General features: G+C 39.4%; 1 protein-coding gene across 2 annotated transcripts; it reads right to left on the reverse strand.

Moving 5' to 3' along the window:
* Positions 1-7,036: 7,036 nt before the first annotated feature.
* LOC140678259 (HEAT repeat-containing protein 5B-like) lies at positions 7,037-14,960 on the reverse strand. Of its 2 annotated transcripts, none has more exons than XM_072912750.1 (5): positions 13,672-14,960; positions 11,967-12,191; positions 10,503-10,654; positions 10,187-10,400; positions 7,037-9,037 (listed from the first exon to the last, which is right to left on the reverse strand). In XM_072912750.1, the coding sequence occupies exons 1-5, from the start codon at positions 13,844-13,846 to the stop codon at positions 8,730-8,732; spliced, it is 1,074 nt and encodes a 357-aa protein (XP_072768851.1). In that variant the 5' UTR covers positions 13,847-14,960; the 3' UTR covers positions 7,037-8,729. The 2 variants fall into 2 exon arrangements, with proteins under 2 accessions (XP_072768851.1, XP_072768852.1); XM_072912751.1 differs by lacking the exon at positions 7,037-9,037 and adding an exon at positions 9,149-9,787.
* Between the last annotated feature and the right edge of the window lie 16 nt (positions 14,961-14,976).

Raw genomic sequence — 14,976 nt, forward strand, 5'->3', positions numbered from 1 at the left:
GATGCGCAGAAGTAAACAGAATCATAGATGTGTCATCGGAATCGCGGATGGAATCAATGTTCGCTGAAAACAGCATCTAAATGCGGAAAGTCACGGAAATTGGCGTAATGTGACTGATATGCTGTCATTGAGAAGGGGAAAGCTTGTTTACCGTGCACTTGACAAACACACACTTCCATGGAGCGGTGCCAGCCAGGGGTCAGCTCTCTATAAAGGGCAGCCCTGCACGGTGCACCCTTTTGGGGCCATTTTTGTGCCTGCCTCCAGGACACACGCCCACCTCAAACTACCAAACTAACTCCAAAATACAGAACCGAACATTTCCCAAATGACTACTATATGTCAGGTGAAATGTTTCTTTTGCAAATATAATGACTACTTGTCACCATAAAGCTGTGGAAAAACACCTGCTACTACTGCAGTCAGTTGTTGACGCGCCCGCCGATCAAACATCTTCATTGGCAAATTCATGATAAATTGACAGCTTCTGATACTATAGTCGGACCCACATATATGAAATAATAACTGATGCATCCTTGTGTGTGCTTTTTCTTTTACTTGGAAACATTTCAATTTATTGGTACATTGTTATTGTGATATTTCTTGTGCGTTTTATTCACATAGAATGTAAATAAAACGTTGAACTAATCCCTAATTTATTTGTTTTTTTAGCACAGATGCTATAAAACTGGCAGGTTAAAATGTAAAAAATTGTGATAACAAGGGAGATTGGATGATTTTTTTTTGCCATATCACCCTGCCTTAGGATGTGATCATCAGCTCAGAGTAATCACAAATAAGAAAGCAACACCACACAGAAGTTTGTAACAATATTTCCTCCTCAAAAGTCCCTCAAAGTAGTAATCCACAGGCCAATATTAATCCACTCAAAAAAGGTGAAAAATGTAATTGATATAATAATCCATTAAGTTGCTCAGAAGTAAAATAGCATCCACTGACAGGTCTATAGTTGCTGTCTGACGTCACTCCATCGCGTCGCGTTTGCATGGCATCAAAACACACCTTGCTTAATTGCACACCCACCTAATATGCTAATTAATTGTATTGATTTATATAATATATTTGATAGGATATAAATAATTTTATGAAATACAGTACCATCTTAACATCTTTATTTACACTAATTACATATAGTACCAATAAGAGTACTGATAAATACCGGCATCGATAAGGAATATCAAAAAGGGTATCGTATCGAAAAAATCCTAACAATATACATCCCTACCCACAATAGCCCTCAAATTACTGACTTCTTGACAAAATCAATCCATCAAAAATGAAAGGTGCAGTGGAGACTAGTCATTATGATATATTTATTAACTCTACTGTATTTATTACAGAATTAAAGATTACATATAACTAAATTAACTTGACCAAGCTCATGTAATGATTATCAATGCCTTTGCATTATAAAGCATCGTCACAGCAATTTGAGTAGCTGACATGTACAGTAGAGTTTTAGGGCTGCCCAGATAGAGGAGTGGCTCTTAGAAGGACCCAACAGGCTCGCCGTACAACATTCTTGTGTGCTGTGGGGCTTGTCTTCTGCCTGAACAACAAAATAAGACGTGTTGTCAAATGCCCTCGGTTTATTGTTGAAACACCAATAACAAAAGGAAATGCTGGTAAATTCCTACAGTTTCATCAATCCCAATAATTTCAGTTAAATATAAGAATTTGTAGAGACAGAAATGACAGGCAGTAATTTAATAAGATAAGGCCATTTGTTAAATTAAAAAAGTTTGGAAAATGTTTGGCGCATCCAGACAGTGGAAATCACACTCGTTCACGTTACAAAACAACAGGATGTATAATATGAACAGAACGGGTCTGTGAAGTGACCTTTATGTGCACAAAACATGACATCACACTCGCTCCGATTTGTGTAAGTTTCATCCCTGGTGCGTTTCTGGCAATTTAATGGATTTTGGGCAAAATGCACATTTTTGGATTTTTGCCTATCATTCACAATTCTAATGTAAGACAAGCTCACATATCAGGGTTTACCCTTAATGTAATTGAATGTGGCGCGCCGCACCGCCACGGCGTTTTTAATTACCGACACACCTTGAAAATATGTTGTTTTTTTCACTTGACAACAAATGAAAATGATATAATATATTGTAGCCCCCAGAAGAAATCATATAAATTCTGACGCTACTTTTAAATTGTATTATCAATTTTATGATAACAAACGACACAAATGCAACAGGTTTTTACCTCTCATAAAAACACTTTCGTCTCCGTGAATCCGCACTTCCCTGTACACACAACAACACTTCCTCATTCTCCGTCAATCACCTTTAAAGTATGGACGGTGTGTTTACAAACATGGGAAATCTGACATTAAAATCCAAACCACACAAACATATAACATTAACAACAGTTGGTCGTTACAGTATGAATTTATATATATATATATAGCCTATTACTTGCGCACTATTGACAAGTGATGTGCCAAAAACTAAACTACCGAAAAAAGATTTTGATTACCAAAAACAGCGCTACCGAAATTGAATGTAAACAAAACGTACTGCATTTTCTGGCGCGTAATCAGCATGTCTGCAATGTTGACGTAATTTTAATTTATACCAGTATACGCGCGGACAGCCGTCTACTAAATGTACATCTATACATTCTAACTAACTTAAAAAGGCTGCTTACAACAGAGCCTATGGGAGTAGGTCTGTTCTGCCTATAAAGTGCTTAAAAAACATCCAAACTCTTCCATCAAGGTTTTATACATACACGCTGTAAGTATATATGTAATTTAGTAAGACACATTCATAATAACATGTAATATTTATCTATTTTGCTCATTTTAAGCATACAGCGGTGCATTAATTTAAAAAACGCAACATAAGGTTTGCTCTTTTTTTTCCGACAACATTACTGATTACTACTCACTGCAGACTTCATGAGAGACAACAAACATAACAAATCATCTCTCACTGTAAAAAGTCTACTCTCACTGGGATGACGACCGTTAGGATGTTCATACAATCCTATTTAGGTTTAACCTGACTCTCGCCAGACCCTTGTAGTTCGCTGAGCTCAACACAAGGGTCTGGGCTCAAAGGCATTGCAAACTCCTTCAAGATAGCAAAAAATAATGAACCAATCAGGATCGCCGGGCGGGATATATTAGATGTGACGTAGCGCCGAAGGGACTGTTTGATTCAAACAACAATGGTGGCACGGAGCGAGGAGTTGTGTGCTGACATTGATTCTGCTATTTCAACTGTTTTGCCACATCGATCGAATATTAATTATTTAAAACAGTGGTCCCCAACCTTTTTGTAGCTGCGGACCGGTCAACGGTTGAAAATTTGTCCCACGGACCGGGGGGTATGGTATTTTCAATTTTTTTTGGTCATAAAGAAATACTATCATGTGTGCTTACGGACAGTATCCCTGCAGACTGTATTGATCTATATTGATACATATTGTATATATTGTGGTTTTTATGTTGATTTGTGGTTGGGGACCACTGATTTAAAAGATGAACAGAGAACGGTTTTGAAGGCATTTATTGGTGGCAAGGATGTTTTGGCTCTTCTTCCGACAGGGTTTGGATTTCCCAGCCTCGCTCTCATCAGCGTCACGGGTTGATTTCGATGTGAGTGGTTGAAGTAGCACGTCATTCAAGATAACGGACAAGTAGTTTATCTAATCACATACAATGATTTTTTTTTTTTTTTTTACAAGGCCCCGCCTTCTGAAATACATCTCCTATTGAGAACTCCCAGATCAATGTGTGGAGCTCAGCGAACGACAAGGATCTGGTGAGAGTCAGATTAATTTAGGTTAAGAATGACCATAATCCTCATGAAGAAAAAAGGGGGGTGAACCAAGCGTCTTTTTGTGTCTTTCTTGCCATTTCCAGGTCTAAATTGGAAGCCCAAGTTGAACAATTTGTCAGATTATGTGCTCATCCTTCTACTATAAAGATGAGACATTATTTATGATCCAGAATAAACTTCTACAAGCTCTGAGCCGAGAAAGCAGCTCACCAGCCCCTGATTTCAACATAGCCCCACAAGCTAGTTAGGCTCTCTGATCACGGAGCCGCTATAAATAGTTTATCTGCATTAGCGCTTATAATACCAATATCACTAATACTCAAGTATTAGTATTAGAGCTATTTAAGTCACACAATGTAAATTGAGTATTGTTGGTGGCTTTTGGATGGTTATTTAGAGGGATTTATAGGCAAAATAGAAGACTTCCCATAGACTTAATTGTAAGAGAACGTATTTGTTTACTTACGAGTTAGAATACATTTTTTTTTAATTCCAGCTTCTTGACTCTCATAATGATTGTGAATGATCAAATTACAAAAAAAGTGCAGTTCCAATTTAGGAAGTAAGAGGGCAACCGTTTTAGATTTCGCAGTTTGCGGTGGGACATTTGCGGTCCAACGACTGTTCCAAGGAGTATGCGGGTGAGGATTCAGAGTCAGGAGTGAAGGGACATTGAGGTGTGTTTAAAAAAAATGAGAGGGCTAATATAAGGTTGGTGTGTGCTCCATTTGCTCAAAACGATTGCAATTACAACTCCAGGAAACAAAACAAACTAAAAAAAAAATACCTCTGATATCCATAAGGCTAAATAGCACCGAAAATGGATGAACGAATGGGAAACAGCCAGTTACCTTATAGCAATTAAAAATGTTTACTATAAACAAGAGATGAGTCTGGAATGTTGCACTGCACTAGCCGGACATTTAATACGATTCTGAACATCCAACAGTCTTTGGGGAAAGACACCAACAAATGCTGAGCCAAAAATGTATTGTGTAGAAGTTTGCCGCCACAAACACACAGTATCACCCAACAAGCCGTTTAGAAACACCACTACGCATTGCCAGAGGTTTTGCTGCAGACAAACAGGAAGTTAAGAGAGCAGTATGATTTGAGTTATACTACAATAGCCAGCATATTTTTGGCAATGCACAGAGTTTCCTAAATGTAGGGCTTTGACTTAAATTGGGTCAATGTTAATTGGGTCACTGATTGTCAGAGTAAAATGCTGAAAGCTATTAAATTGATCATTGATTAGGCAATTTCCTAGTAATGTTTTTTTTTTTGCAGTAAAGTCATTGTTTACCTACATAGAAATATATTTCAATGTTATAGAAACACTTAAATTCAAGAGATCTCTTATTTGGTTCTTGAGCTGAAATGGCTTGGGCAAACCTGTTTGTGAAAAGTGTCTCTTTTAAAGTCTCTCTTTATTTAGGCCTGTGCCACACTGGAATAAAATGGGAGCAAAAAATCAAAATGTATTAAATTTGACACTTTTCTAAGCCTTTGTAGAAAATAAAAACATATATAAAATGAGTAAAGTGGCCCTCCACATTCTTTTATTCTCCAACAGTATTTTAGTACAGTGTAGCCCCACAAAAAAGCCCATCCATCCATTTTCTACCGCTTGTCCCTTTTGAGGTCGCGGGGGGGTGCTGGAGCCTATCTCAGCTGCATTCAGGGGGAAGGCGGGGTACACCCTGGACAAGTTGCCACCTCATCGCAGGGCCAACACAGACAGACAGACAACATTCACACTCACATTTAGTGTTGCATAAAATAAAATCTTTTGCACAAACATTTAATTTAATCATTAAATGGAACCTGTAATTCTGGTTGCTTTGTGCTAAAATTAGGGTGCTATTGATATGTCACTCACTACCCAAAGCAGCTGTAAATGAAAGTAGTAGTATCATCACATAGTGCCAAATGAAAAACCACAACAATGTATGAAGAAGTAAAACAACAGCGGTGAATTTGGATGGATTACAGGTCGATCGGCTGCGAGATAACATACAGTGCGGTTGTATACAGCAAGTACTGTATTTAAAGCCTTTTCCTGGGGAGTGGCAGTAGCAGCAGCTCCCATAATATGATACATTCCATAACAATACATCGTGATACTATAGTCTGGTCTTTTGAAAGGTGCCAGTCAATAATATTCCACAAGATTTAAAAAAAAAAAAAGGGTTATTGTCAATTTCGGCAACCTTCCCTATATTTCGTTACATAAACAAAAAACAAAGTATAACGTTTTAACATTACACACATCCAGCGCAGAGTCAAGTGAGCCGTGGTTGTTGTACACAGAGGGCTAACTCGTTATACTTCTTAAGCTGATCCATAAACCCATATCATGTTTGACCCAATTTTTTATTTTTTTTTGCAATAAATAAATAAAGCAAATAATAACGCAATCAAGAATATTGAATGTTTTTTTTCAGTCAAGAGTATCGAGGTAGAAAACAACAGTCGCCGTGCTGTCTGGTGAAGTGGGCGCTATAGCCTTTTTAGCTCCTGAGCTAATGCTAGCAAGCTAGCCTAGCAACGAGAACAATCACTGACTGACGCCTGAAATGAGGCGTTGTAAAGCAACAACGTCGTGACTCAATTCTATCACAAGCAAATGATCATATAAGAAAAAAATGTGGTGGTTTTAACCTGTAATTCGGCACGCTCCACATCCCATTGTGCTCGCTCCACTTCGAATCGGGCCCATTCGTGCTGCAGGAAGTGTAAGATCCCCGGGATACTGTACTGCGCCCGAGCCGCCTCCCCTACGTCGCCATCAGGCAGTGGTCCTTTACCAGCGCCGGGTAACACGGAGTTGTTATTATTGTTGAAGAACACGCCGGGACCCGCCTGTTCGTCCATGGCCGGGCTCGGTGGAAACGAATTGTCCTCTTGTCTCACTGTTTCTTGTCGATAAATGCAAGGAAAGGCTAAAAAAAAAAAGCTATCGACGGCGTACCGTCTTCTTGAGTCCGTGGAATGAACTCACTTTCTGACAGCTAGCTGTCATCCAATGACGTCAGCGCAGAGGACCCGCCCACACACACTGGCTGGTTGAGTGGGTGTCAGAGTCTATATGCAATACATTACACCAGCACCAGAAACCTTCTATGGCTTACCTACATTACACCAGCAAATACATATACTTAAAACATGAAGAGAAATTATCCTTACTCCAACAAATAATAACATAACGGTTGGGTCAACACAACTTTATTTGTACGATGGGAATTTCTAAGTAAAAATCTATACAATGGCCTCATTCAGGTTTTGGTTGCTCTCAGAGGGCTGGTTGTCACTGTCAAAACAAAATAAATCATAATATCGGTAACACTTTAGTATGGGGAACATATTCACCATTAATTCGTTTCTTATTAACATGCAAATTTGTAACATATTGGCTCTTTATTAGTCATTATTTAGTACTTATTAATACATTCTTCTGCATGACCTTATTATACAACCAGTAAGCCATTAACTAAGAGTCTTCCCTCAATAACCTCAGAATTATAGCTTATTAGTAACCTTAACCCTTATATGTTCCCCTAGTGTCCAAATTACTCTAAATTAAGTCTTTGTTACTTAGAATATGTCCCCCATACTAAAGTGTTACCATAATATCATGTTTTGCTAACAACTTGGTGGATAACTAGCATTTAAAATGGAAAAAAAACAACAGAAACAGTAAATTTTAAGTCATGGTACACATTTCCTGCTCAAATTAAAAATAACTAGAAACCCAATTGGGCTCTTAGTTACTGTGATCTATACTATCGAACTAACGAAGGCAGTAATTTCTGATCAAAGCTAAATTATAGAATAACCATAAACTTGTTTCTTGTATATATATATGATATGTCTTGTTCACGAGTGAGGGAAGAGTGGATCGTGAGATCGACAGGCGGATCGGTGCGGCATCTTCAGTAATGCGGACGCTGTATCGATCCGTTGTGGTGAAGAAGGAGCTGAGCCGGAAGGCAAAGCTCTCAATTTACCGGTCGATCTACGTTCCCATCCTCACCTATGGTCATGAGCTTTGGGTTATGACCGAAAGGACAAGATCACGGGTACAAGCGGCCGAAGTGGGTTTCCTCCGCCGGGTCGCAGGGCTCTCCCTTAGAGATAGGGTGAGAAGCTTTGTCATCCGGGGGTAGCTCAAAGTAAAGCCGCTGCTCCTCCACATCGAGAGGAGCCAGATGAGGTGGTTCGGGCATCTGGTCAGGATGCCACCCGATCGCCTTCCTCGGGAGGTGTTTAGGGCACGTCCGACCGGTAGAAGGCCACGGGGAAGACCCAGGACACGTTGGGAAGACTATGTCTCCCGGCTGGCCTGGGAACGCCTCGGGATCCCCCGGGAGGAGCTGGACGAAGTGGCTGGTGAGAGGGAAGTTTGGGCTTCCCTGCTTAGGCTGCTGCCCCCGCGACCCGACCTCGGATAAGCCGAAGAAGATGGATGGTTGGATGAATATATGATATGCAATGCTCATATGCAACATACTGTAGCCTGAGGCTCAGAATAATCACATGATTAAAATATGACATTGGAATGTACATTACTCAAAAACAGAAGATAATGGAAATGATTACTTTAAGGCTTATGGTGATGAAAAATAAGAAATTAGGTTAAAAAAAGAAAGTAGCATAAGGGAAAAGTAAATGTCACATATCAAATGAGCATAGGATACACATGCACAATCATATATGTACAACAGATTATACAAGGAGAACATTTCGGGTGAACATTCAAAAGGAACTCAACCAATGTGTACATAATTTCAATTTGTAGAGATGGCTACATTCTACTTGATACAGACATTATGTGGACAAGAATCACAGCATACTAAGAGACATGAATGTAATCTGTGAAAGTGTTCTGAGCATTTGAAGGTTTTAGAAGAAGCTGGTCTTGAGTTTGATGGTCGGTGCAGCTTGGACTGTTGGTTGAGCTTGTCGTGCTGCATCTTTGGCTTTGCTGCTGGCCTGGTTTGCCCGAACAGCAGATTCCAGGCGGGTTTTAAGCTCAGGTGCAGCACCAATTACTGTCTTGAAGGCAGCTGGATATAGAGGACCTATACGCATTAAGTTCTGAAGGGCAAAGTCATGTAAGTCTTTGGAGGCTTGGGAGGCAGAGGGAATGGTATTTTCATCCAAAAGGTAGGAGATGAGAGTTGGAACAAGAAGAGCCACCAACTGCACACCTATTGGACACATTCAAACATGATATTATACATTGAAAATTAAAACAGGCTACATTACACAAAGTATTCATGTAGATGCATGCTTTCTTTGCTTGGCAATTCAGAGAAGGGAAAGAAAAATGTTATACCAATTTTTAACTCTGTGGTCAAGATAGAATAAAACTGATACAAATTAATGATTCCTTATATTACAATGCAGAATATAAGATATTTCAAGTGCTTGCGGTAAATTTCATATTTGAGCACAAATATCTATATTAGCGCTGCCAATCTATTATAATTTTCAAACTGATTAATCATGGGGTGGTTGTGGATTAATTTTGATTACTCGTGACTCATCTATATTCATTGTGTTTCATTATTCATGAGCCACGAGACTTAATATATATACACACTTAAAAGTGTTAATGAAAAACCTTTAACATCATGTTAAGAAAAATGTGTTTATTCAAACAAACTTTTAGCCACATTAAATGAATCTGTTACTATTTTTGTGTTATTAATGTGCAATTTTAAGATAGAAGTGCTTCCGGTGAGAAAGAAAACTCATTCCTGCAGAGTGTGAACAATACTTTGTCGGTCGACTATTCCGTCAAGTTTTTTTGTAATCAAATTTCCCACGAAGAGAGCCAACGTGCTGTTCAGCGTTTTCCATGTTAACTTGCTTGGTTCTGCAGCGTGTCAGCCAGATCAACTTCCAATTTCCGCATGCGTAACGATAAACACCACCTGGACAAACTGCCTAAAACACTTTGCCAAAAATGTTTTAGGGGTTCTGAATTATACACATTTTAATTAATAATGATTATGGATTAATCTGCTTTGATGCATCATTTTTTTTAATGTACCGGTATATATTTGTCATTGTGCTGGATAGTCAATATATGTTCAAAACCAAAATGTTCTGTGCATCAATGCAATGAGAAGAAATGCACAAATATAAATAGAACCCAAAACACCAAAATTGTCAGTAAACTGATGCTGGCATTCTAAAAATAGTCTTTGATGCTCTTTTTGTGCTGATGTAGTGCACGCCCACAGACACTGAACTGAATACTTTAATAGAGCTCCCTTCCAGAAACTGTAGACTCAAATGGAAAACTACATTACAAAGTACATTAGTGATCCATTAAGCAAAGAGATACTTACGATTCTTCTCCTCACCCATTCCGACCAGATTCTCCAGGACCTTGATGCCCTCCTGCACAGCCTGCAGCTCGGCGGCAGTCCTTGGCCGACTGCGTTCAACCGCCTTCAGTTTCTCCACCATGAGGGGAGCCAGAGCATGAATGTACGGGGTAGAAAGGGGGCGGGTGGAATGCTGAAACACTGACAGCAGCAGCTGATAACACCGTGCCTGAACCTGTGGTAAAGCAACAGAATAAGAGTGGAATTACCAAAGTTAACAAGCCACATCCAGGATATACAATGTGTTTAAGGAACCTTTTTAGTTTCAAGCACTTACCCATGGATCACTAGAGTTGAGGGCATTACGGAAGCGCTCCATGCAGCCCTTCTGCAGGACAGTCACCCCTACAAGTTCATTACTAGCAGAGAGCAGGAAGAGTGTAATCGCTGTCAACATGCTGATCTCATCCAAATCAGGCCTGGACTCATCTAAAGAAAAACACAAGTTTGACAAATAACATGTCCTCGCCTCATGGGTCTTCCTTCCATATAACTGTGTAGAGCAGGGGTGTCAAACATACGGCCTGAGGGCCGGATTAGGCCCGCAAACAGGTTTTATACTTGGCTGAGTTTGCCAAGTATAAAAATTAACCTTAAATTTTTAAATGAAAGAAACAGCCGTTCTAAATGTGTCCACTGGATGTCACAATAGCAATTCCTTGTATCTTTGTAGATGATGCTACATATGTAAAAAATAAACCACATGATGTTCGTACATCAGTCGAGGAAAATGATCAAACTACATAAATAACATCCTGTAATTTGATTTTGATATAACTTTTTTTATCTTGATAGATTGAAAATAACACCAATGAGTTGATTGATGAACATTATCACATAATTTATTCAGAAAATATAAATAACGACAAAAAAATATAGAATACTATTAACCGCAACATGCAAGTGTAAAAAAACAAAACAACATTATGATTTGTACACTTTCATAATGTGCTCGTTCTATTTTTAAACCAAAAAAACAATCTGAAATTGTCTTTATTTTTAAGTTATCGTGCCGTGATTTTACCAGTCCGGCCCACTTGGGAGTAGATTTTTCTCCATGTGGCCCCTGATCTACAATTAGTTTGACACCCCTGGTGTACAGTAAGGCTATTTAGTGGTAAATGGTAAGATCATTTACCATTTAGTGGTAAATGTTAAATGGTGATGGTAAGTGTTGGTAACTGTTAACATATTTGCAGATTTTTGCATTGACATTTTAACCTTGCTAGCAAACAGAGAACAATGGGGTCCAAATTTGTGATTAGCATACCTGAGGCGTTCCTCAAGGCACCCCTTTAAGTCGTGTCCTTTTTGGCAGTTACACATTGTTTTTCGTAATTTGATTTATGTAACTAAGGTATTGCTTTAGCTTTACTTTAGATGCAGTCAGTAGTCATTCGTTCAACTTCTTTAGTTATACGAGTAGTGTTCCTCAAGGTTCCATTTTAGGTCCTCTCTTTTTCATCATTTGGGCTATTCAACTGGTGGCCCGCATGTTTAGTTAAAAAAAACTTGTGAGACACTCACATATGATCTCTGACTAGCTGTTTTGCAGGAGGTCCTTAAAAACAGCATAGCACTCCTATAACTCTGACAAATAGACCAAAATCAAATGGTTGGTTCTCGCGAATATACAAATTAAGAATAGTAATACAAGCTTTCTATTATTAGCTAAGCTTCCTCGAAATATGCCCCCTAAAACAATTTAGTTTATTATCCCTGATGTAGAGTATGTGCAAACCTGGCTGCGAGTCCTCAAGTACAGAGGCCAGACTGCTTCTCACAAGGGCAGTCCACTGCGTCTGCAGGTTATCCACACGAGCCACTGGGGAGGTGATAATGGTCTTGATTCCCTGCAGCGCAGCAGACACGGACGTAGATACTGAGTTGTCAGCAGTCTTGACTGCAGTTTCTCTCAGCACCCCCGTAATTAAAAAGAGCACAGTAGGTAGGATGGTCATGCTGCCTGCAAACAGAAACCATGAGAACATGGGCATAGGTTCATGGTGACTATCACAACAGTCAAATTAAAAGTACTATGTCTTGCAGGCAATGGTATTCAATCCAAACGCAGTCTTTAAAAAAAAAAAAAAAAAATTACTATAAAAAACAACAACTTTTCAATTTTTCAAGTTGCATTTCGTGCAATGATAGGCATTTTTTGTTGGGTTCTCTATAGATAAGCACTTACAGTCTTATTGGAACAAATGTACATGATGGCTAACAAATCATTTTTGTTTACAAAGACCTTTGTGATACCGGATGTAAGAAGACATAGGTTTTTACAAATGTCAATGTACCGGTATGTGTCGAATGCAAAATTGAGTGGCGTATAGATTGTAGCAGTGGTTCCAAACTGGCACCAACCACCACCCCTTAATGACGACCGGCACAGTTTTCCAACTCAAATAACTTATATTTCATGAAAAGACAATCGAAGTGCAGTTTGATTTTGAGGTAGTGCAAAATAGTACACTGTGTCAGTTTAATGGTCATATCAAAAACAAGTTTGTACCTACAAACTAAAAAAAAGACTTGAACATAAAGTGTCTTCACAGGTTTTCAGTACAAGATATAATTGCACGTGTTCAATCAGAGAAACTGGACTTGGATGACCTTCAAGAAGGTCAAACAAAATGAGGAGCTCTGATTCAACTCTTCAGATAAACAAAAAGTGTGATTAAAAAATATTAAATTATAGAAATGTAACTTTTCTTTTGATGAACTCAATAGGTAAGTTAAAAAGAAAAATAGTAACGCAACGCCTCTCAGTCCGCTAGTCATACCTAGGAGTCTTCATTGTGGGTAGAATTCCCCCATGCAACATAACTTAAACTGCTAAAATAAGCTTATGGCGCGCTCTTTACCCGCAGATGTGTCCCTCGCCTGCATTTCCTGAGCTACAGATGGCAAGGTTACGTCTCCACTCCGCAGAATTCTTATTACTTATGGAGTATATGTGAATAAATTGAGAACAGGAAGTGAACAAAAGTGTTAGCAACTGCTATGTAAAAGAAGAGGGGTAGGATTAAATAAGATCTGCTTCTTCCTACTCCTTTTCGAACATGTTGAAAAGAGAAACTGCAAATTGTGATGTATCATGTTGTGTGCATGCACGTTCGAAATGAACTCAAACTCAACTCCACTCAACGCCTTTCCCTTCCCAGTCAAACTTGACAAAGTCGCCCAAAAACATGTCACGCACCTCGTAGCAAGTGAACAGCACAAATTAGAACGCAAAGGTGCATTCCAAGACATTATAACATTCTTGTATGATTTGCGACCCACTGAGAAAGGGGCCACCATCCACCATTTGAGAATCACTGGATTGAAGCGATATGATTCCAAAGTGTGGTATTCTTAGCGAGGCAAGAAATCAACATTGTTTTGCTTAAATTCCTATCTACATGGTATGTGCGTGTATGTGCAACTGTAGAATTTCGTACCAGCAGGAGAGCAGAGCGAGGGCAGTTCAGCCAGAATGGCAACCGTGTTTGCCACAAGACGTGCGCTCTCCTCCGGTAGTCGCTGAGGCCTCATCGGCACATGGCTCGGTGACTCCTTCACACGTGTATTGAGCTGAGGTAAGTGACGAACCAGTATGAAAACCAGCAGCTCCATTGAAGCAAACACCAAAGAGCTGCCTGGGACGAGCTCGCCTGTCTCTCCCCCTTCCCCTAGGATGAGTTGAGAATCAATCTGGCCTTCCTTCACTTTTCCTGTGAAAATTACCACTGTTATTTAGAGTGGTAAAACTGCCATAACCATTAATACAACAATAAGCAAATAGATAGCCTCATTAATACTTAAAGGTGCCATATGTAGTAATGTGGCCAGAAATGGTACTGCAATTACAGTCAAAATTCTGTAGTCCCCTTCCACTCTCCCTGACTGAGGTTGCCAGATACGCAGCCGAATCGGAATCCTACTCCAAGGAACTTCAAATGGCAATCGACGAGTCCAAAGCTGTAGGTTTGTCTTATTTATGCTTCTTGCAAGATGGTTTACGAAGTAATTATGCCACATTTTACTGATGTCGATTAGCCAAATGTATTTGTAAAGTTACGCAGCAATATTTTTGTCGGGAGTCGGGACAGATTGTTGGCATTACCCTGCTAAAATGTCTAGTTTGACCGCACGGACCACCTTCGAAATAATTATATATAATAATGTATAATACATCGCATAAGCCTACTGTGATGGCAAACCAAGGCCAACAGTCAAATTATCGCCACATTTTGTTCTGCATAACTCATTTTGCATCCAAACTGCATTCTCTTCCATGTACGCACATCACCATCTTTCAGTGCAATTCAATAAGCCAACCCATGTTACGCAAAAACCACGTTACACATAACTCATATAGCCTACTACCATGTCAATACACAATGTAGAAAATCATTACATGTAATGCATTATATTTTGCCAAGCAAATACCACCCCATGTGTGCCTGATGCACATACAGTACCAGAAACTGCAATTAGCCGTGCTAATGTTGGAATGCATTTCCTCAGCGTATCAGCATATTGAGAACGAAATAGGCACTGACACTACCCATATCCACATAGGTTTTTCTGAAATTGTGCTGTCAACATAACGTTAACATTGAATTACATGGCCCTGTCAGTTGGATGACACATCAACATACAGGCTAACGGGCATATATTTCCCTCGTTAGCTGTCGATGTGTCATTGACTGAGCTAGCATTACACTAGGAGTTGAGCACCACCACACTAAGCATTCATTGCA

The sequence above is a fragment of the Nerophis lumbriciformis genome, unplaced genomic scaffold (genome assembly GCF_033978685.3).
Source record: "Nerophis lumbriciformis unplaced genomic scaffold, RoL_Nlum_v2.1 HiC_scaffold_165, whole genome shotgun sequence".
NCBI lineage: Eukaryota > Metazoa > Chordata > Actinopteri > Syngnathiformes > Syngnathidae > Nerophis > Nerophis lumbriciformis.

What these genes read in the sequence shown, in the direction of transcription:
- LOC140678259 (XM_072912750.1), bottom strand. Translation starts at nt 13,846, where the DNA reads ATGGAGCTGCTGGTTTTCATACTGGTTCGTCACTTACCTCAGCTCAAT. An exon ending in ACTTGAGGACTCGCAGCCAG is followed by an intron (nt 10,655 to 11,966) that starts GTTTGCACATAC and finishes GTTTTTCTTTAG; the next exon opens with ATGAGTCCAGGCCTGATTTG. An exon ending in AATGGGTGAGGAGAAGAATC is followed by an intron (nt 9,038 to 10,186) that starts GTAAGTATCTCT and finishes TGTGTCCAATAG; the next exon opens with GTGTGCAGTTGGTGGCTCTT.